Source organism: Pan troglodytes, chromosome 1 (assembly GCF_028858775.2).
Source record: "Pan troglodytes isolate AG18354 chromosome 1, NHGRI_mPanTro3-v2.0_pri, whole genome shotgun sequence".
In the NCBI taxonomy this organism is placed as follows: Eukaryota; Metazoa; Chordata; class Mammalia; order Primates; family Hominidae; genus Pan; species Pan troglodytes.
Window position 1 is genome coordinate 138,834,542 of NC_072398.2, and position 22,849 is coordinate 138,857,390.

Consider the following 22,849-nt stretch of genomic DNA (forward strand, 5'->3'; position numbering starts at 1 on the left):
GAGCACTAATTTTCTATTTAGATATTGAGAAATTGAGCAGTTTTTGCTAATAAAAAGAGTTCAGGGTATCCTTCAAGAAGGGAGGGGTATGGGCAACCTTCCCCAAATATGAGACCAGGACTTGGAAAGACCATACTCTAGGAATAACAATAAGAATAGGAAATAGACTAGTTCTTTCAGGGAGTGAATCCCACCTTGAAATCATCTTAATCTCTGATTACATTACAGTGACATGGAACTGCTACAAATCATGTCAGAAGCAAATATAAATCTATTCTAGAGGAAGATAACATCATCCTAAGTCTCCAGTTATCTCTGTAATTTTTAATATACAATGTTTGGCATATAATAAAACAAGACAATATGATAAAAATCTGAAACAGCCTACAGAGATCAATCCTCAGGGAATCTAAATAATGAAGTTATCAGCATTATTTAAAATACATGTTTAATATATTCAAAGAAAAATTATAAGGTTGAAAATTTTTGACAGATAATTGGAAACTACATAAAATAACAAAATGAAAACCCTAGAACAGAAAAATACGGTATTTAAAAGTAAGAACTAATGGGTAGACATAAAAGCATAGTAGAAATGGCTGAAGAGAGAATGCTGAATAAGAAAATATCCAGAATGAAGTACAGTCACCACTCCCCAAACACATAATGTAAAGCACAAAGGAGATTAAGAGACCTACAAGATACAGTAAAAAAAAAGACTAAAGAGAAGAGGCAGAATGGAATAGAAGCAATATCTAAGAGATAACGGGGAACATTCCAAAACTTACAAAAAAAAAAACCTTAAAAGAAGCTAGAGGAAGAAAACACAATACTTTCAAAGGAGTAGCAATAAGAGATACAAATGGAAGCCAAAAGACAAGGGAATGATATTTTCAATGGGCTGAAAGAAAATAACTGCTCATCTAAAATTCAATATAGAAAAATATCTTTCAAAAGTGAAAGTAAAATAATTTTCTGACAAAGAAAAACTGAGAAAATTCATTATCAACTGATAATAAGAGAAGTATATTCTTCAGGCACAAGGCAAATGATCTCAGATGGAAGAATGGGGATAGAAGAAGGAATGAAAAACAATGAAAGAGTAATTAATTGAATAAATCCAGCTGAGTATTGGCTATAAATAATCTTGCAATATATTTGAAATTTAGAGAAAATAAAAATATCCAATAATAGAACATAAGTCAAGAGGGATAGATGGAGTTAAATCATTCTAAGGTGCTAATTGTCCAGGAAGCAATAAAAGTATTAACTTACATTAGACTTTAATAAGACAAAGATTCAGGTTTTAACACTTAGGGTAACCATTTAATGATCAGTAAAAGAGTATATAAAAACAATTTAACAGAGGCTAAAAAATGGAATAATGATTCAATGCAAAAGAAAGCAAGACAGAAAAGGAAGACAGAATAAGTGGGACACATAGAAAGAGGAGTGAGATGGTAGATTTAAACCCAAATACTGTATACCAATTGTGACATGAAATGCGAATAGATTAAATTCTCCATATAAAGGACAAAGATTATCAATCTAGACAGATTGTCCTTGACCACATTAATACAAGAATGTTAATGTCAGCAAAGTAGACTGTAAAGAAAAAAAGCAAATAGAAAGGTTGCTCCATAGTGATATGAGTTTCAATTTACCAGGAAGACATAACAATTTTACATTTATACCCAATAACATGGTCTCAAAAAGTAAAATTTGCAGAACTAAAAGTAGAAATAATCAATCCACAATTAAGGTGAGAGATTTTAACTCATCTTTCTCAGTGACTGATGGAATGAGCAGACCAAAACCCAAACCCAAACCACCACACCCCAACAGTGCTTCTCAAATGTTAATGTGCATGCTCATCTTCTGGGGATCTTGTTAAAAAGTAATTCTCATTCAGTAAATATGGGGTGGGGATAAGAGTCTGCATTTCTAACAAGCTTCTAGATGATGTTGACGCTGCTGGTTCCATGGACCACACATTGTATAGTAAGCACTGTATTAGTCTATCTTTGTGTGTTTCTGAAAATTTCCATAACAAAAAGTTTTTAAAAATTGACTACCCACAGGCCAGGCGTGGTGGTTCACACCTATAATCCCAGCACTTTGGGAGGCTGAGGCAGGCAGATCACTTGAGGTCACGAGTTCGAGACCAACCTGGCCTGGCCAACATGGTGAAACCGCGTTTCTACTAAAAATACAAAAGTTAGCCAGGCATGGCACGGGTGCCTGTAATCCCAGCTACTTGGGAGGCTGAGGCAGGAAAATCGCTCGAACCCAGGAGGTGGAGGTTGCAGTGAGCCAAGATGACACCATTGCACTCCAGACTGGGCAACAGAGAAGATTCCATCTCAAAAAAAAAAAAAAAAAAATTGACAACCCACAAAGAAAATCAGAGGAAAAGATAGTTCAATGGGTGATCTTCTAAACATTTAAAGAACTAACATTAATTTTAGACACATTCTTCCAGAAATGGAGGGAACATTTCCCAACTTGTTTTACCAAATGATTACAACCAAAACCTGATAAAGATATTACAAGAAAGGAAAATTATAGGCAGTGCAAGGTATCTTCATTCTGAACACTTTTCACCCTTTTCCACCTGTCTTTGTACTTCAGAAGGCTGATCTGTATGGGCTGCATCAATGGGCTTCCTTGCTCTCTGGCTTTTATCTCAGTTTTGCCAGTGAAGAATAAGAAACTGGACGGTGCAGAAGAGTCATTCCCACTTGGTCCACTACACGCAGCACTTCCTTGGTACAAGACCTCGTGGTCCACTCCTACCTTTTTCCTTGAGGTCTAGGGGTGGTGAGGGCTCTCAAACTATGATTAGTGTATTATTCCTTTGGTTTCCTTCATTCTGACCACATTTTCACGCTTTGGAAAACAGTCCCATAATTAAACTTTCCTCAGATTACTTAATTTGTACCATGTGATTTATGATGAGACCATGACCAATTCATACGCTAATGTCACTCATTCTGAAAATATGTGCAAAAATTCTAAGGCAAATATTAGGAGGACCAAATCCAGTATTATATAAAAAGGCTATTATAGCTCAATCAAGTTGAGTTTATTATAAGAATGCAAAGTTGGTTTAATATTAAAAATAAATGTTAGGTCTGGGAAAAAATAGCAGATAGGAGGCAGGACTAACTTGCAGTTCCCACTTGGTCAGACAGAGCAGCATGTGGAGACTCCCATCATGAACTTTTGCTCCAAGAACTACCGCAGAAACACACCAGAAAAGGCAAGGAACTGTGAGTCAGCTTGCTTTCTCAGCTGGGAGGCCTGTAGCCTGGGGCAAGTTCTCAGCCCTGCTCATCAGCTGCCTGGAAATAAACTTGGTGCTGTTGTGGGGGCACGGTGGGAGTGAGTCTGGCCTTTTAGGCTGCAGGCTGTGTGGAAGCTGGGTGAGGCCTGTGGTTGCCAGCTTTCCCCCACTTCCCTAGTGACCTGTGTGATGCAGCAGAGTCAGCCATAATCCACCTGGGAACATAACTCCATTGGCCTGGGAATCACACAATGGTACCCCCAACTGATGGTCTTTCTCTACTGGCCCTGGTAGCCGAAGACAAAGGACTTAATCTCTTGGGAGCTCTATGGCCCTGCCCACTGCCTGACCCCAGAGCAAGCTTGTATCCTCCCTATCCTACTGCAGCTGATGCACTCTTGAAAGCACCACCTCCTGGCTGAAGGCCAACCAACACAAAACCAGTGCACTTAAAAAAAATACAATTAAGGACCCTCACAGAGTCCACTTCACTCCCCTGTACCTCCGCTGGAGCAGGTGCTGGTATCCACAGCTGAAGACGGATCACATCACAGGACCCTTTGCAGACACTCCCTAGTACCCGCCAGAAGCCTGGTAGCTCTGCTGGGTGGCTAGATCCACAAGAACAATAACAATCACTGCAGTTTGGCTCTCAGGAAGCCCCATCCTTAGGGGAAGGAGGAGAGCACCAAATCAAGGGAGCACCCTGTGGGACAAAAGAATCTAAACAGCAGCCCTTGAGTCCCAGATCTTCCTTCTCACAGTCTACCCAAATGAGAAGGAACCGGAAAAACAATTCTAGTAATATGACAAAACGAGGATCTTTAACAACCCAAAACATCACACTAGCTCACAAGCAATGGATCCAAACCAAGACAAAATCTCAGAATTGCCAGAAAAAGGATTCAGAAGGTCGATTATTAAGCTAATCAAGGAGGCACCAGAGAAAGGTGAGGCCCAACTTAAAGAAATCAAACAAATCATACAGGATATGAATGGAAAAATCTCCAGTGAAATAGATAGCATAAATTAAAAACTATCACAACTTTGGGAAATGAAGGACATACTTAGAGAAATGCAAATGCACTGGAAAGTCTCAGCAATAAAATTGAGCAAGTAGAAGAACTTCAGAGCTTCAAGACAAGGCTTTTGAATTAACCCAGTCCAACAAAGAAAAAAGAATTTAAAAAATGAACAAAGGCTCCAAGAAGTTTGGGATTATGTCAAACAAACAAACCTAAGAATAATTGGTGTTCCTGAGAAAGAAGAGAAATCTAAAAGTTTGGAAAACATATTTGAGGGAATAATCAAGGAAAACTTCTCCAGCCTTGCTAGAGACCTACACATCCAAATACAAGAAGCTCAAAGAACACCTGGGAAACTCATCATAAAAAGATCATTGCCCCGGCACATAGTCATCAGGTTATCGAAAGTCAAGATGAAGGAAAGAATCTTAAGAGCAGTGAGGCAAAAGCATCAGATAACTTATAAAGGAAAGCCTATCAGATTAACAGCAGATTTCTCAGCAGAAACCCTATAAGCTAGAAGACATTGGAGTCCTATCTTTAGCCTCCTTAAACAAAACAACTGTCAGCCAAGAATTTTGTATCCAGTGAAACTAAGGTTCATAAATGAAGGAAAGATAGTCTTTTTCAGACAAACAAATTCTGAGAGAATTCACCACTACCAAGTCAGCACTACAAGAACTGCTAAAGGAGCGATAAATCTTGAAACAAATCCTGGAAATAATACCAAAATAGAATCTCTTTAAAGCATAAATCTCACAGGACCTATAAAACCATAAGACAATGAAAAAAAAAAAAGCTGTTCAGGCAACAAATAGCACGATGAATAGAATAGTACCTCACATCTCAATACTAACATTGAATGTAAATGGCCTAAATGCTCCACTTAAAGATACAGAATGGCAAAATTAATAAGAATTCACCAACCAAGTATCTGCTTTTCAAGGGACTCACCTGACACATAAGGATTCACATAAACTTAAGGTAAAGGGTGGAAAAAAATATTCCATGCAAATGGACACCAAAAGTGAGAAGTAGCTATTCTTATATCAGACAAAACAAACTTTAAAGCAACAGCAGTTTAAAAAGACAAAGAGGGACATTATACAATGATAAAAGGACTAGTCCAATAGGAAAATATGACAATCCTAAATATATATGCATCTAAACCTGGAGCTCCCAAATTTATAAAACAGTTACTACGAGACCTAAGAAATGAGATAGAAAGCAACACAATAGTAGCGGGGGACTTCAGTACTCCACTGACAGCACTAGACAGGTCATCAAGACCTGTTCCTGAATGATCACTGGGTCAACAATGAAATCAAAGTAGAAATTAAAAAATTCCACTGTGGTCTGAGAGAATATTTGATATAATTTTGATTATACCCTAGAACAAATAGATTTAACAGATATTTACAGAACATTCTACCCAACAACAGCAGGATATACATTCTATTCATCAGCACATGGAACAGTCTCCTAGATAGACCATATGATAGGCCAGCTGAACTTTGTAACAATTCCAAATGAACAGGAAGTCTCCTGGCCAGAACTCAAGGGAGGGTGTGAATCTGGTGTGCAGACTCCACAGGCTGGGAGATGTGAAAGCCCTACTTGTTCTCACAGGTGAGAGGCTGGTAGCCTGGGGCAAGTTCTCAGCCCTTCCTGCCCACTGCCTGTAAACAAACTTGGTGCTGTTTGGAGGGACATGGTGGGAGTGAGACTGGTCTTTTGGGTTGCATGGGAGCTGGGTGAGGCCTGCCGCCAGCTTTCCCCCACTTCCCTGACAACCTGCATGACACAGCGGAGGCAGCCATAATCTTCCTGGAATAGCTCCACTGACCTGGGAACCACACTCCCATCCCCCACAACAGCCACAGCAAGCCCTGCCCAAGGAGTCTTGAGCTCAGACGCACATAGCCCTGCCCCCATGACAGTCCTTCCCTACCCACTCTGGTAGCTGAAGACAAAGGGCATATATTCTTGGGAGTTCTACGGCCCTACCCACAGCCTGATCCTCCCTATACTACCACAGCTGATGCTCTCTTGAAAGTGCCACCTTCTGGCAGGAGGCTAACCAGCACAAAAATAGTACATTAAACAACCAAAAGTAAGGATCCTCACAGAATCCATTTCACCCCCCTGCCATCTCCACCAGAGCAGGTGCTGGTATCCATGGCTGAGAGATCTGCAGACCTGACCTAAGAGATTATCCAAGTGGTCAATAAGCAAATAAAATAGTGCTGAATTTATTAATCATCACAGAAATGTATTATAATCATAAACCAATACTACCAGAATGGCTAAAACTAACTATATCAAGTACCAGGGAGGACATGGAGTCAAGGAAACTCCCATATAGTAGTAGTGGAACTGTAAACCGGTACAACCACTTTGGAAAACTGTTTGGCATTATCTAGTATAGTTGCATATATGCATATACGATAACCCACCATTCCCAGTCCTAGATACTTCAGAAATACATACGCATATTAGCAGAGAGATAAATACGAGAAAGTTCCTAAGAATATTGTTCATAATAGCCCCAAATTGGAAATAGTCTAAATGTCCATTAGCATAAATAAATGGTATATTTATATAATGGAATACTATGCAGCAATAAAAGAATGAACTACAGTTATATGCAACAACACAAATGACTCAAAAGTATAATATTGCATGAAATAAACTGGACACCAAGAATATAAACTGGAAAAAAAATGACAGAACTAATCTGTGCTAATATAATATTAATTTTGGAAAGAGGTGCTGATTAGGAGGGGATATATATGGGGCTTCTAGTTTACTTGTAATGACCTATTTCTTGGCTTGGGTAGTGATTACATCAGGACATTCATATGTGAATACTCAAGAAATCATATAATTACTATTTGTGTTGTACTTCAATGGAAATGTTTTAACATGTTATGTAACATTTTTGGAAAATATTATAAATTTTTAAAAGTCAAATTTCAGGGATTATTTTTTCCTTTTTAAGGCTAAAAAGGACAAAATGATAAAATAAGTGATGTTCTATGGTAGGTTTATGCAGCTCAGTGACAGAGATCAATGTTTCTCCCAGCTTAATATAAGTTTTGGATGATGTCTAATAATATACTTGAAATGATTTGAAGTAGGGTGCTGGGCCAAGCAACACTCTATAGAAATATATTTCTAAATTTTTTACTACATTTCTACTTCTACCCTCTTTCCAAATCTCCAATGTGCTTTTAAATTTAGAGCCACATTTACTTAGGAATATTTGAGAACAAAGTTTTGTGGTAAAAACAAGGTTATTACCCATTCCTCTTCATGTTAAATGACTTCATTTTCCAGGGAGTATATATCAATCAAAGATGGGTAGTAGAAATACTAAAAGATGCTCTCTAAATCTCAGTGGCACATTTTCAATCTCTACATATGGGTACTATTTACTGAGTACCAATTATATGTCATGTACTGTGATAAATGCTTTATACACATTATCTTTAAAACAAATAACAATTGAGCAAGAGAAGCTATTAATAGTTCCATTTACAGATGAGCAAACAGACCAAGAAACTAATTTTTCATACAGCTAGTAAATGACACAACAGATGTTCAAATCTAGGTCTATCTGAATGTGCTTTCCATTCTCTTTGTCCATTATTTCCCAATAAGTCTCTTTTACAAACTATTTTGATCTGTAATGTTTTCAATGGACATGCTTGCTAAATATTTTCCAATGTAACTACCAAGTCTATTCCATGGCATATACTTCCATTAAACACACACACACAGACCCCATGTAAAAATCTGAAAGAATACCGAAGAAGAAAAAGCAAGCCTCTTCAGAGGCTTCATTTATTGTATGAAGAATTAGGGAAAACTTTGTCCCACCATTTTAGGCTATTTTTACATTAGAAAAAAATATTGCACACTGATGAAAATTTACTAGGGGTAAACGTCAACTTATTTGTAAAATAGTAATGCCAACAGTGGAGATGGCACTGTAAACCAAAAGGCAGAATGACTGAAGAAACTATTTGAAAATTTAACAATTAACTCTTCAATATCCTTCCTGCTCCAAGATTTGCTGTGGTGAGTTTTCCAAATGTTAACGATCTGGAAAAACTCAATGTCTGTAAGACATACCTCTTCTGAGTCTTGTGATTTGGTGGTTTCTTCATCCAAAACATACCGTCCTCTGTAAAACTCCCTGATCCTCAGATTTAACTTTTCAGTTTCTTTTTTCAAATTCTCGTAACTTGGCAGTGGTTTAATGGCTGTACCTGAGCCCCTAAAAGGTAAAGACTCATCCAAGCTGTTCTGAGATTCCCTCCAGGCAGGGAAATGACTATCTGGATCTGAGATTATGTCATCTTCATCAAGTTCTTCTTTAACCAGAGAGGCTTCGGGTTTCAGACACACAGAAGCATAATTCTGGCCATACAAAAACCTCAATGTTTCTTCTGTCTTCCACTCAATCAAAGTCTCCTTCAAAACTTTAAGTAAGTTTCTCTTTCCAACTTCAGGACACACCTGCACTGAACTAGACACTGACCTAGACACTTGGTTTGATTTGGCAAATTTTCTTTTAAAATGCTCTGCGCTTTTCTTACTTATGCCTACTAGAGTTATTTCTGACCTACTGTATTCACTTTCAGAATTTTCTGACGCTTTTAATCTTTCAGGCAAAGTGCTATTTGAAGAACTCTGAGTATTTACTTTCTGTAAAGGAAGTTCACATGTAGCATCTTTCTCCTGACTATCTAATTTGCAATCGCCTAACTGCTCAGTGACATCTACAACTGTCTGTTCTTTGTCTTTGTGTTTGGAGTTAGCTTTGTGACCAGCTTTCTTTTTCATTATGCTTTTTTGGTGCAGCTGTGGTCTAATATTTGTTGAATTTGGTCTGTTTCCTGGTAGAATGGAGGAAACAAAGTCTTGCTCATTGTCACTGCTACTATCACTGTGAGTGCTAGAAGAACTAGATTCATATTGCTTTTCAAAGTGGCTAGGATTGTCGATATCTGATGTTTTAATGGCTTTACTGCATAACTGTACTTCTTCTCCAGAATGGCCACTGTAGAATGAAAGAGAAATAAAATAACTAAATAAAAAATAGCAAATAAAACCCGAAAACAATAGAAAAGTAAAGTACCCCATAGTATTTATACATTGTAACTTTCAAGGTAGAAATTTTTATTCCCCAGACAAAACTTTATTTCTAGGTTCTGATATATAAATTTCAGAAGAAGCCTATAATTTCAGTACATCTGTTAATAATATATTTTTTGATATAGTTCTCCTTCTGTCTTCTTCCTTCATCTTTTTCCCCCAATTATTTTTAAATTGTTACAGGAGTACAGCAAAATTTTTTTAAAAACTTGATAATGCTATCCTACTGCACTATTTGGATTTGCCTGTTGTTGCAAATATATATATATATATATAAATATATATATAAAGTATATATAAATATATAAAGTATATATAAATATAAAGATATATAATATATAAATATATAAAGTATATATTTATATGTACACATATTTACATATATAATATATACTTGTACATATATAATGTATACTATAATATATAAAGTATATATGTAGTTTAAAAAATATATAATATGAAAAATAATATAAAAATAAATATATATTTTTAAGACAAAGTCTCACTGTGTTGCCCAGGCTGGAGTGCAATGGTGTGAACTCAGCTCACTGCAACCTCTGCCCCCTAGGTTCAAGCGATTCTCCCACCTCAGCCTCCCAAGTAGCTGGGATTACAGGTGGGCACCACCACGCCTGGCTAATTTTTGTATTTTTTTAGTAGAGATGGAGTTTTGCCATGTTGGCCAGGCTGGTCACAAATTCTCGGCCTCAAGTGATTTGCCCACCTTGGCCTCCCAAAGTGCTGGAATTACAGGGGTGAGCCACCGTGCCCGGCTGAGCTTTTTATTTTTTATTTTTGTATTTTATTTTATTTTTATTCATTTGAGATGGAGTCTTGCTCTGTCACCCAGGCTGGAGCGCAGTGGCAAGATCTCGGTTCACTGCAACCTCTGCTTCCCGGGTTCAAGTGATTCTCCTGCCTCAGCCTCCCAAGTAGCTGGGATTACAGGTGCACACCACCATGCCCAGCTAATTTTTGTATTTTAGTAGAGATGGGGTTTCATCATGTTGGCCAGGCTGGTCTCAAACTCCCGACCTCAAGTGATCCACCTGTCTTGGCCTCCCAAACTGCTGGGATTACTGGCTGACCTTTTTTAAAAAAGTTTTTCTTTTGAAAACTTTGGCTGAGTGTGGTGACTCACATCTGTAATCCCAGCACCTTGGGAGGCCAAGGCAGGTGGGTCACCTGAGGTCAGGAGTTCAAGACCAGCCTGGCCAACATAGTGAAACCCTGTCTCTACTAAAAATACAAAAATTAGCCAGGAGTGGTGGCGCATGCCTGTAGTCCCAGTTACTCAGGAGGCTGAGGCAGGAGAACTGCTTGAACCCAGGTGGCAGGGGTTGCAGTGAGCCGAGATCGCGCCACTGCATTCTAGCCTGGGTGATAGAGTGAGACTCTGTCTTGAAAAAAAAAAAAAAAAAGAAAGAAAATTTCATTATCGGTTTCTTAAATTAAAAAAAAAATTACAGGAATTGTGTTTAGATTTGAAAAGATAAAATTATAAAAATAAATGGGTAAACATTTTCTAATTCTGTTTAATTGTTGTACAGAAAATTCTACAGAATGAAAATCACAGGAAAGTCATAGCAGAACAAGTTAGCAAATCAACATTTTTCAATAAAAGATATTTAAATTTGAAAATCCAGAGTTACAACAATATGCTAACAATAAAAGACAAAAGTTTTCCCTGACAATGTTCTTCAATTTTCAGATTAGATTTGAATAAGATGAAGAATTACGAAAGAGGGAAGGCAACAGTAGCTTTGCCAATACAAACTTGAAACAAACAAGGACGCTCTAAAGCACAGACACTATCAAAACTTTAAAAGATCAGGATGAAAAAGACTCTGGGTCAAGAAGCAAGCTGTGGGGAAATGTAAAGAAAAAAAATATATATATATAAAAGTTGAAAGCAAGGTCATGGATGGGAATGAAGAAAAAAGATGAAAAGTTAGTTTAGTCTTAGATACCATCTTTTAGTCAGAATCTAGCCTATATAGCCATGGGGCTGTCTCTTGCATCAGAAGAAAAGTAAAAATAGGTGTAAGCTCAAAAAAATTAGAACAATTTAACTTTCATGTATTTCATACTTTCTCTTGGAGTTTTAAGGCAATTATGTTTTTATACTACTCTGAAGCTATAAAGATATACATCAATAAATAAATATCTCTTATTTGTGCTCAACGCCATGTGACTAAGGTAGTGACTATTAACTAGGAACATTTATTCTGAGAGTTAAGGGATGTGTTTTGAGAGATGGCCATGGTCAGGCAAACAATACCATGAGGAAAGTTTAGAAAGAAAATCACAACTTGGAATTTATATTAATGCTTTAGACGCTCTTTCAAATAATTAAGTAACTGGTACATTACTGGTTTTGAAATCCTATAGGACTGTAAAAACCTTTCAACAAATGTAATAGGCACAATCTAGTTGACAAAGAAGCATGGTATCTGAGATGGAGGCTGTGTTTATGTCATATTTCAACAGGTTAAATTAGATTTCCTCGGGAGGAACAGCTGTACAATAAATCATACAGATCAAACACATCATCTTACCATCACAAAAGAAAAAGCTGAACAGGTCAAATATTTCTTTGTGTGGGCTAGAATGGGACACTTACATAATGCATCAGCACAGGAAGTCCAAGAGCTCATATCACCTGGTTCACTCCTAATGTTTCTATTAACATAAATATATAAATGGTAAATGATACTGATTCAACCATACCTTTGTTCTTCCTTTAGCAGTTGAAAATCGGGATGCCTGTAACAAGAACACAGAAATAAAAATTAGGCCGGGTGCGGTGGCTCATGCCTGTAACCCCAGCACTTTCGGAGGCTGGGCAGGCGGATCTTGAGGTCAGGAGATTGAGACCATCCTGGCCAACATGGTGAAACCCCATCTCTACTAAAAATACAAAAATTAGCTGGACATGGTGGTGCGCGCCTGTAGTCCCAGCTACTCAGGAGGCTGAGGCAGGAGAATCACTTGAACCAGGGAGACAGAGGTTGCAGTGAGCCGAGATTGCGCCACTGCACTCCAGCCTGGCGACAGAGCGAGACTCCATCTTAAGAAAAAAAAAGAAAAAAATTAAAGGACAAAGTACTCTGAAATTCATCAACAAGAAATCTGGATTAGTCTCTCTCTTACCCAAACTATACTCACTTTTCAGGGTTAAGTTCAAATTCCACCAGCCCAGTAAAGTTTTCCTTGACTAACTTGGACTAAAGTAAATCCCTTCCCTAAATTCCAGAGTCATCATTGTCTGTACAATTAACATAATTAATCATGAACTCCTTTATGGCCTACTACTAGAACCATTACCTAAATGTTTAACTTTTCTTTTTCTTTTTTTTTTTCTTTTTTTTTTTTTTTTTGAGATGGAGTTTTGCTCTTGTTGCCCAGGCTGGAGTGCAATGGTGTGATCACAGCTCACCATAACCTCTGCCTCCCAGGTTCAAGTGATTCTCCTGCCTCAGCCTCTCAAGTAGTTGGGATTACAGGCATGCGCCACCATGCCCAACTAGTTTTGTATTTTTAGTAGAGATGGGGTTTCTCCATGTTGGTCAGGCTGGTCTTGAACTCCTGACTTCAGGTGAACCTCCTGCCTTGGCCTCCCAAAGTGCTGGCATTATAGGCATGAGCCACTGTGCCTGGCCAATGTTTAACTTTTCATATGTTTAAGTCTGGTTTCTTAACTAGACTATAAGCTCCTTAAAGGCAGAGACTGTTTATAATTGTTGGATTTCCTTTACATGGTCAGTAAGACTTTTTGCCTTAATTTCTGAGAAAGCAGTTACATTGGAGTAGTAGCAACCCCTCGCTCCCCACTGCCCCCACCTCAGCCTTCCACAGTGCTGGGATTACCAGGTGTGAGCCACTGCGCCTGCCAGACCTTAAAATTTAGTAGAAGAAAAATGCATGTTCTAAGAGCTTTACAGATATTGATCCTCATAACAATGATGTAGCTACTAATATTATCCCCATGTTATAGATAAGGAAACTGAGTACAGAGAGAATAAGCAATTTGCCCAAAATCACACAGCTAGTTGGTGGTGAAGCCAGGAATCAAACCCAGACAGTAAAGCTCATAATAACTACATTGTTATTCAAGACAGTATGTGTTAAATGCCATGAGAGATGTATAAGCTGCTACAGGAAATCAGAGAAAAACTTGCTTCTGAGCCAATCAAAAGGAGTTTCAGAGAGGTGTCATTTCAGCTGGGCTTATAAAGATGGATACAGTCTGTATATAAAGGCATTTGAGGCTAATCCCTTGAATCTCCACTCTGGGGTATTTACTCTACAAACCTCTCCCTTTTTTCTCTTTTTTTTAAAGCATGTAATCGTGTTTAAATCTACCCAATCTCTTCAAAAAAACAAAACAAAACAATCCTTTGATCATACAGCCCCTCCTCATTTCATCATAAGCCTTTATTAAAGAAGTCTGCCCTCATCATTTTCAACTTCCATATTTCCTACTCAGTTATCAACTTTCTGCCTTCTGGAATCTGTACTCATTTCTCTCCTGAAATGGCTCTCGCTGAGATCACCAATTATTATAAGACTGCTCATAGATATTTTTCAGGTTTTTTTAAGGTAGAGGGAAAATAATCAATATGAAAGGATATCTCAAAGGAGGCAGAATACAAATAAATCATAAAGCAAGGCCCAGGAGAGAAAGTGGAATCAGTAAGATAAAGAAGGGTACTTTATCAGCAATGAGGCAGAGAAATGAGAGCCCATATGAAGAAAATAATGTTGAAGGAGTTTCTGCTGGATGCCCTCAATTGGTTCAGTAAAGTGGGTTAAACTATCTACTATGGTTGGTGGTTGGTTCAAAGTTTGAGAGTAGAAAAGGTCTATTCTATAGTCAGTAAGAAAGAAAAAAAAGGTGGGAAAAACATAGTAGAGAGAACAGGGCCAAAGGAATACAATGAATGTAGGCTTGGATATCAGACAGACCTGGGTTTAAATCCCAAATCTATATATAACTAAGTGTCCTTGGGTGAGTCACCACACCACTCTGAGCCTCAGTTCCACCATCCATAAAGTGAGTAACATAATATTTCCCCAGGGATGCTAAGAGGACTGAATTAAATGAGATAGCTTATCTAAAGCGCTAATGGTCTTATTTGAGAACTTTCCCCAAAATGTTCAGCAAGCTAAATAGAAAAAAAGTATGACTGGAGGTTGGGAAGGTGGACATGCCAGAAGGTTAAGGGAGAAAGAATCTACAGTTGTTTAAGAGGACACTGTAATTGCTGACTGTAGAGCTCAAGAAAACAAAAGTAAGAGGGTCTGCCAACTCAGAAGAATAGAGCTAGGCTAGAGATAGGAGGTCAAAATGAGGTCACAAAGCAGACTCAGGAGTGATAGCTGCAGATTGAGATAGAGGTTGTGGTCAGAGACGGGAAGCTCTTATTTCAAGATCTTGAAGGCAGAATAGTTCCAAACAAGAATGAGGTCCAAGTGTAGCTCAATCAAATGGTAATCAAAATATATAAACATTACTGTAAATTATGAATGCAATTTAAGACAGCTTTATGCAACATCTCCTGCTATACAACTTGTTATTTTTTGAGAATTAAAAGAAAATTGTATCTTTAAAGAAGGCAAGGGAAAAAGCATAAGGTAGGCATCACCTACCATATGCTAGGTGGATTTTTTAAATTGTGGTAAAATTTACCGTTTAATACATTTTTAGGTATATAGTTCAGTAGCATGAAGTATATTTACACTGTTGTGCAACTATCGCCACCATGCATCTCCAGCACTTTTTCATCTTCCCAAATTGTCTGCTAGATGGTTTTACACATTATTTCATTTAATCCTCACACAATTTACAACTCTATTTTTATTTTTATTTTTTTTGAGACAGAGTCTCACTGTTGCCTAGGCTGGAGTGCAGTGGCACACTCTCGGCTCACTGCAACCTCCGCCTCCCAGGTTGAAGCGATCCTCCTGCCTCAGCCTCCTGAGTAGCTGGGATTACAGGCACCCGCCACTACGCCCAGCTCATTTTTTGTATTTTTAGTAGAGATGGGGTTTCACCATGTTGGCCAGGCTGGTCTCGAATTCCTGACCTCATGATTCGCCCGCCTCGGCCTCCCAAAATGCTGGGATTACAGTTGTGAGCCACCGCACCGAGCCTTCAACTCTATTTTTATAGATGAGGAAACCGAAGTTTTGAGAGGTTAAATGACTTCCTAAGATCACATAGCTACAAGTAGTAAATCTAGGATTCGAATTAGGCCAAGCCCTTTCTATATCCTGTTGCCTCTATTTAGTGTTAGAAAAAGACCCAAAAAAGTTGCAAGGATACCACCTTTGCTTAATCCCTTTCACAGGAACTCAATATACTTTACAAACTATTTTCTTCTCCTTTGTGTAATTTTTCTAAGAACTAAACTCAACATTGTTTCTAGATCTTAACTATCTTAAAGGAACCTTAAATACCTTCCCTCATCCCCAATCTATAAAGAATGGTACCTGACACTGAAATAAACTAGACTCAAGATTCGATATAAAATTCCAGTTTGTTTTTGCTATGTGCTGTTTTAGAAAGAATGAAGCACCAAGTTACATTGCTCTTTCTTTTCTGTCCTTTCTTAGATGAAATCCAAATTTCTTTCGTTTGAAGAGAAAGTGCCATTTCTCTTCCAGCTAAGTATTTTCTATTATCTTCCCACAATTTTTGTTGTCCTGAAGATAGTTATGAAAGCTCAGTTTAAAAAACAAAAATATGTAACCATCCTAGTTAAAGAATGCTTGTAAGCTGTTTCTTTATAAACATTTTCATCTTACTTTCACTAAGGTATAAATTAGATGATTGGTTTTCATTTTAGCAAAGTAAATCTAAAACTAGAAATAACTTATGCCAAAGAACTTAGTGGATATATGTACATATTTATATATATGTGCATATATATCACTTGGAATATGTATGTTATATATAAACCAACAGAAGCAGCAGGTATGGTGAGAACTTTTCAAATCTATTTTGAGACATGTCAAACCCTGTTTCAGAAAGCTTTTATTCTGCATACCAAGCAACAGAGGTGGCTGTTCAGGAAGAGGTTATAGTTGTTCTGCAGAGGTTTTTGGCTTCCGCACCTCTGAGATTCTACTGTTTACTGCCAAGAAGCAACGTGTGAAATCCCCTACTCTGGACCAGATGATGGCGCTTTTAGCTCTGTCAGCATTAACCATTCACCCCAATTTCATCTTTAAAATCATAATTTGATTTTCCACATTTGTCCTTCTTAGATTTAAGATTTTAGGTTACAATGCAGGAGACTTCCCACCTTCAAAGGCTTGTCAGAGCCTACATTTAGCCAAACAGGATTTATAACTGCAACTATATAATTACCTATATGAGCACACTGTCTCAGAGCATCAAAACTCTATGTGGTCTGTTTCTGGCCACCAAGTGGGTGAAAAATTTCTAACTCACAAGATGAGAAGCATCACAGTGCGTCACGACCCAGACCATTCTAGGTCAATGTTTTGTCTCTAACAGGGTTATCAGGAGACATTTTGTGAGAACCACAGTTAGTCTCCATGACATTACGGATCTACTCCAGATATTTTACATACCTTAAAGATGAGGAGCTAGAAAACCTCCAAGGCCCTTTCTGACTCCAAAACCTTATAAAAGTATGAAGGTAGAATTTATGAATTTGTCTAAATCTTAAATTTATTTAAACATCTATACCAATGAGGTAGTGAGCTTACTGTGATATAAAGATATTACTCTTATAAATTTTAAGGGATATTGTTTGGTTTGGGTATTATAAAATCTGGTAAATAAATTTACACAAGCATACCTTGTTTAACTGTGCTTTCCTTTACTGCGCTTTGCAAATACTGCATTTTTTACAAATTGAATGTTTGTGGTAACTGTGTCTGCCAGTCTATCAGCACCATTTTTCCAACAAAATGTGTTCTCTGTGTCACAGTTTGGTAATTATCATATTTCAAACTTCATTATTATCTGTTATAGTAATATGTGGTAATTTTTGATGTTACTGTTGTAATTGCTTTGGGGTACCATGAACCAAGCCCACATAAAATGTCAAACTTAATTGATAAATGTGTGTGTTCTGACTGATCCACCAACCAGCTGTTCACCCATCTCTCTTCCTGTTCTCAGGCCTCCCTATTCCTTGAGACACAACAATATTGAAATTAGGCCAATTAGTAACTTTACAATGGAAGACTCACTGACATTGAATACTGCTTTTCCTTTAAATTTTTTTTTTTGAGACTGCAACAAGACAAGACCTCTGTCTCTCTGAAAAGCTAATTTCTATTTATTTATTTATGATTTTGAGACAGAGTCTCGCTCTTCACCCAGGCTGGAGTGCAGTGGCACTATCTCGGTTCACTGCAACCTCTGCCTCTCGGGTTCAAGAGATTCTCGCACCTCAGCCTCCCGAGTAGCTGGGATTACAGGCGTGAGCCACCATGCCCGGTTAATTTTTGTATTTTTAGTAGAGACGGGGTTTTGCCATGTTGGCCAGGCTGGTCTCAAACTCCTGACCTCAGGTGATCCACCTGCCTTGGCCTCCCAAAGTGCTGGGATTACAGGTGTGAGCCACCACACCCAGCCTTTTTTTTTTTTTAATTTATTGAGATGGAGTCTCACTCTGTTGCCCAGGCTGTAGTGCGGTGGCACCATCTCAGCTCGCTGCAACCTCTGTCTCCTGGGTTCAAGTGATTCTCCTGCCTTAGCCTCCCAAGTAGCTGGGATTACAGGTGCATGCCACCACCTATTTTTGTATTTTTAGTAGAGACGGGGTTTCACCCTGTTGGCCAGGCTGGTCTCGAACTCCTGACCTCAAGTGATCCACCAGCCTTGGCCTCCCAAAGTGCTGGATTACTGGTGTGAGCCTCTGTGTCCAGCTGTAATCTAAGAGTCTATCAGTTGTGAGATCCATTTCAATTGCACAGATGTTAAAAATGTAAAAATGTATGCAACTTAGAATAAATAAAATGCACTACTAAATGCAAAAAAAAACACCCCAAAACCAAAAAACAACAGCAACAGCAACAACAACAACAAAAAAACCCTTACAATGGCCTCTGAGTGTTCAAGTAAAAGGAAGAGTCACACATCTTTCACTTTAAATCAAAAGCTAGAAATGATTAAGCTTAGTGAGGAAGGCATGTCAAAAGCTGAGACTGGCCAAAAGCTAGGCCTATTTTGCCAGTACGCAAGTTGTGAATGCAAAAGAAAAGTTCTTAAAGGAAATTTAAAATGCTAGTCCAGTGAACACAAAAAAGCAAAACAGCCTTATTGCTGGTATAGAGAAAGTTTTAGTGGTCTGGATAGGTTAAACCAGCTACAACATTCCCTTAAGCCTAATCCAGAGCAAGGTTCTAACTCTCCTCAATTCTGTGAAGACTGAGAGAGGTGAGGAAGCTGCAGAAGAATAGGTAGAAGATAGCAAAGTTTGGTTCATGAGATTCAAGGAAAGAAGCCATCTCCACAACATAAAAGTGCAAGGTGAAGCCACAAGTGCTGATGTAGAAGGTACAGCAAGTTATCCAACAGATCTAGCTAGGAGCACTGATTAAGATAGCTACACTAAACAAATTTTCAATGTAGACAAATCAGCCTTATATTGGAGGAAGATGCCATCTAGGGATTTCATAGCTATAGAGGAGAAGTAAATATGTGGCATCAAAGCTTCAAAGGACAGGATGACTCTCTTGTTAGGGGCTAACGTAGCTGGTAACTTTAAGTTGAAGCCAATGCTTATTTATTATTCTGAAAATCCTAGGGCCCCTAAGAATTATGCTAAATCTACTCTGCTTGTGTTCCATAAATGGAAGAGCAAAGCCTAAACGACGGCACATCTGTTTACAGCATGGCTTACTGAATATTTTAAGCCAACTGTTGAAACCTACTGCTCAAAAAAAAAAAAAAGATTCCTTTCCAAATATTACTGATTATTAACAATGTACCTAGCCACCCAAGAACTCTGATGCAAATGTACAAGATTAGTGTTGTTTTCATGCCTGCTAACACAATATCCATTCTGCAGCCCATGGGTCAAGGAGTAATTTCAACTTTCAAGTCTTAAGACATACATTTCCTAAAGGTATAGTTGCCATAGAGTGATTCCTCTGATGGATTTGGGCAAAGTAAATAGAAATCCTTCACGAAAGGATTCACCATTCTAGATGTCATTAAGAACATTTGGGAGTGGGCGCAGTGGCTCATGCCTGTAATCCCAACACTTTGGGAAGCCAAGGTGCATGGATTACTTGGGACCAGGAGTTCGAGACCAGCCTGGCCAACATGGCAAAACCCCCATCTCTACTAAAAATACAAAAATAAGCCGGGTGTGGTGGCGCATGCCTGTGGTCCCAGCTACTTGGGAGGCTGAGGCATGAGAATCGCTTGAGCCTGGGAGGTAGAGGTTGCAGTGAGCTGAGATTTCGCCACTGAACTGGGGAGGCAGAGGTTGTAGTGAGCCAAGATCGCGCCACTGCACTCCAGCCTGGGTGACAGAGTGAGACTCTGTCTGAAAAAAAGAAAAAAGGAAAAAAAAAAAAAGAACATTTGGGATTCATGGGAGGAGGCCAAAATATCAACATTAACAAGTGCTTGGAAGAAGTTGATTGTAACCCTAATGGATGACTTTGAGGGGTTCAAGACTTCAGTAGAGGTAGTCACTATGGATATGGTGGAAATAGCAAGATAAGAATTAGAAGTGGAGCTTGAAGATGTGACTGAATTGCATCAATCTCATAATCCAACTTGAACGGATATATAGCTGCTTCTTATGGATAGGCAAAGAAACTGGTTTCTTGAGATGGAATCTACTCCTGATGAAGGTGCTGTCAACATCGTTGAAATGGTAACACAAGATTTAGAATATTCCATAAACTTAGCTGATAAGCAGCAATAAAGTTTGAGAGGACTGACTTCAATTTTTTTTTTTTTTTTTTTTTGAGACACGGTCTTGCTCTGTTGCCAAGGCTGGAGTGCAGTGGTGTGATCCAACTCACTGCAACCATGAACTCCTATGCTCAAGTGATCTTCTAGTCTCAGCATCCCAAGTAGCTACAAGGACTACAGTTGTGTGCCACCATACCCAGCTAATTTTTTATTTTTTAAATACTTTGTAGAGATGGGTCCCTCTATGTTGCCCAGGCTGGTCTCAAATGTCTTGCTTCAAGTGATCCTCCTGCCTTGCCCCGCAACAATGCTGGGATTACAGGCATAAGTCACTGCTCCTGGCCTGACTCCAATTTTGAAAGATGTTCTGCTGTGGGTAAAATGCTATCAAACAGCATCTAATGCTACAGAGAAATCTTTAGTGAAAGGAAGTCGATCAATGCAGCAAACCTGGGGTTGTCTTATTTCAACAAATTACCACAGCCATCCCAACCTATAGACACCACCACCCTGATCAGTTAGCAGCCATCCACATCAAAACAGGACCCTTCACCAGCAAAAAGATTAATACTTGCTGAAGGCTCAGATGATCAGTAGCATCTTTAAGCAATAAAATATTTTAAAATTAAGGTATGTACATTATTTTTTAAAGATATAACGCTACTGCACATTTAAAAGACTACAGTATAGTGGAAACATAACTTTTGCATACACTAGGAAACAAAATCCACGATTGCTTTATTGCTTTAGTATAGTGGTGGTCTGGAACCAAACCTGCAATATCTCCAAGATATGCCTGTACTTACTGGCTTTCACAATAATGTAAGAAAGACCAAATTAGGTCAAATTCAATATTCTGTTTCCAAATGGTGTGTAAGGTCATGGCATCCTCAGTGATGCCAAGTTCAAATTGTTCAGGACATGCTCTAAAACATGCCTGGTTTTTCTTCATAATTTAAAAGCTTTGATCTACATTTTATCAGCCTTCACTTTTACAGACTAAAGAGATCAAATTATTAAAGTCAGTAACTTTATTCAAAATTCTTGAGACAGACCTTTCTACAAGGTAGTATAACTTTCTCTAGTCTTAAGCAGATAATTTGAATTTTCATCATTTTAATAAATATTTCCTTATGTAGAAAACTTTCTCTATAGTAGCAATGACTAATGACACAATTGGCTTAGAACTGTAAATCATTAGAACCAAAGGGAACTCGGAAGTTGAATGCAACTTTTTCCTTTTACAAATGAGGAAACTGAGACTTAGTGTTGAGAAGCAGGTTTCCTACAGTAAAACAACCAAAAACGTGAGCTAAATCCAACAAAACAGTGCTCTTCAAACTGCAGATTAGGACCAATCAATTAAGTAGGTTGCTGCCAGCATTTTAAAAAAGCAACAGAGTAGAAAATATCAGAGGCATTTCGTGTAGTAAGAATAATATTGTTTCACAGAAGTTTTGCTTTAGTTTTAGTTATATGCATACATGAGATAATGTAAAATGCACTTATTATAGTGGTCGAAAGTTTGGAAGTCATTTCAATAAGATATCTAATCTTTTGGGTGGATTTAACAATTTATTCTTAGTCTCGTTCTGTTGCCCAGGCTGGAGTGCAATGGTGTGATCTCGGCTCACTGCAACCTCTGCCTCCCAGGTTCAAGCGGTTCTTCTTACTTAGCCTCCCAAGTAGCTGGGGCTACAGGCATGTTCCAGCACTCCTGGCTAATTTTTATATTTTTAGTAGAGATAGGGTTTTGTCATGTTGGCCAGGCTGATCTTGAACTCCTGACCTCAGGTGATCCACCAGTCTTGGCCTCCCAAATGCTGGGATTACGGGCGTGAGTCACCACACCTGGCCATAAAAATTTATTATTATTTTAAAATTATGATTATTAAAATTACTATTATGATGCAATTTATTCTTTATCATGACTTATTGTAAGCTAATAAAAATAACTCTGCATTAAATACTACATGCCACCATTTAAAAGAAGCAATTTTTTCCACCCTAAAGGAAGACTGACTCAGAATATTGTATCCCATGCCATATGTAAACAGACATTCTTTAAAATATCACATTTCTGTAGAGCTTAAATGTGCAATAGCTAGACAAGCTTTTAAAAATACCAAATTCTAGAATTCTGATCCTTGGCACAGGTAAAAAGATGTCTGAAAAAACAGTGACCTCTAGTGGATTCATTAAATAGCATGGACATAATCCCTGCCCCTAAGAATTTGGAAATTAAGGTAACACAAATGCATCCAGATATAAAAGATACTGATATGGTTATACACTGACAAGTGTTATATATAATTAAGGGCTACAGTTATGCTATACAATGAGGCAGATGCATATATATAGATTATTCACTGTTTCCTTCTAATCAAGTGGAATATAATAAATAGAATCCTGGTCTCATACGGATCACTAGTTTAAGAAATACACTTAATGAAGGGGTTG

The 22,849-nt window shown here is 38.1% G+C and overlaps 2 protein-coding genes across 7 annotated transcripts in view; one reads left to right on the forward strand and one right to left on the reverse strand.

Annotated features, from left to right (window-relative positions):
* GLMN (glomulin, FKBP associated protein) overlaps window positions 1-22,849 on the forward strand; it is a 195,505-nt gene that overhangs the window by 109,025 nt on the left and 63,631 nt on the right.
* The window catches only part of RPAP2 (RNA polymerase II associated protein 2), an 88,286-nt gene that overhangs the window by 54,466 nt on the left and 10,971 nt on the right, over window positions 1-22,849 (reverse strand). For all 6 annotated transcript variants that reach the window (XR_010159378.1, XM_009425350.4, XM_001153375.5 and 3 more), the window contains 2 exons: window positions 12,205-12,240; window positions 8,449-9,379 (listed from right to left, as the gene is read on the reverse strand). Coding sequence is in view for 5 of the 6 variants with exons in the window: in XM_009425350.4 (XP_009423625.3) it covers window positions 8,449-9,379; window positions 12,205-12,240 (967 nt within the window). In the remaining variant the exon portion in view is untranslated. The remainder of the gene's footprint in view (window positions 1-8,448; window positions 9,380-12,204; window positions 12,241-22,849) is intronic.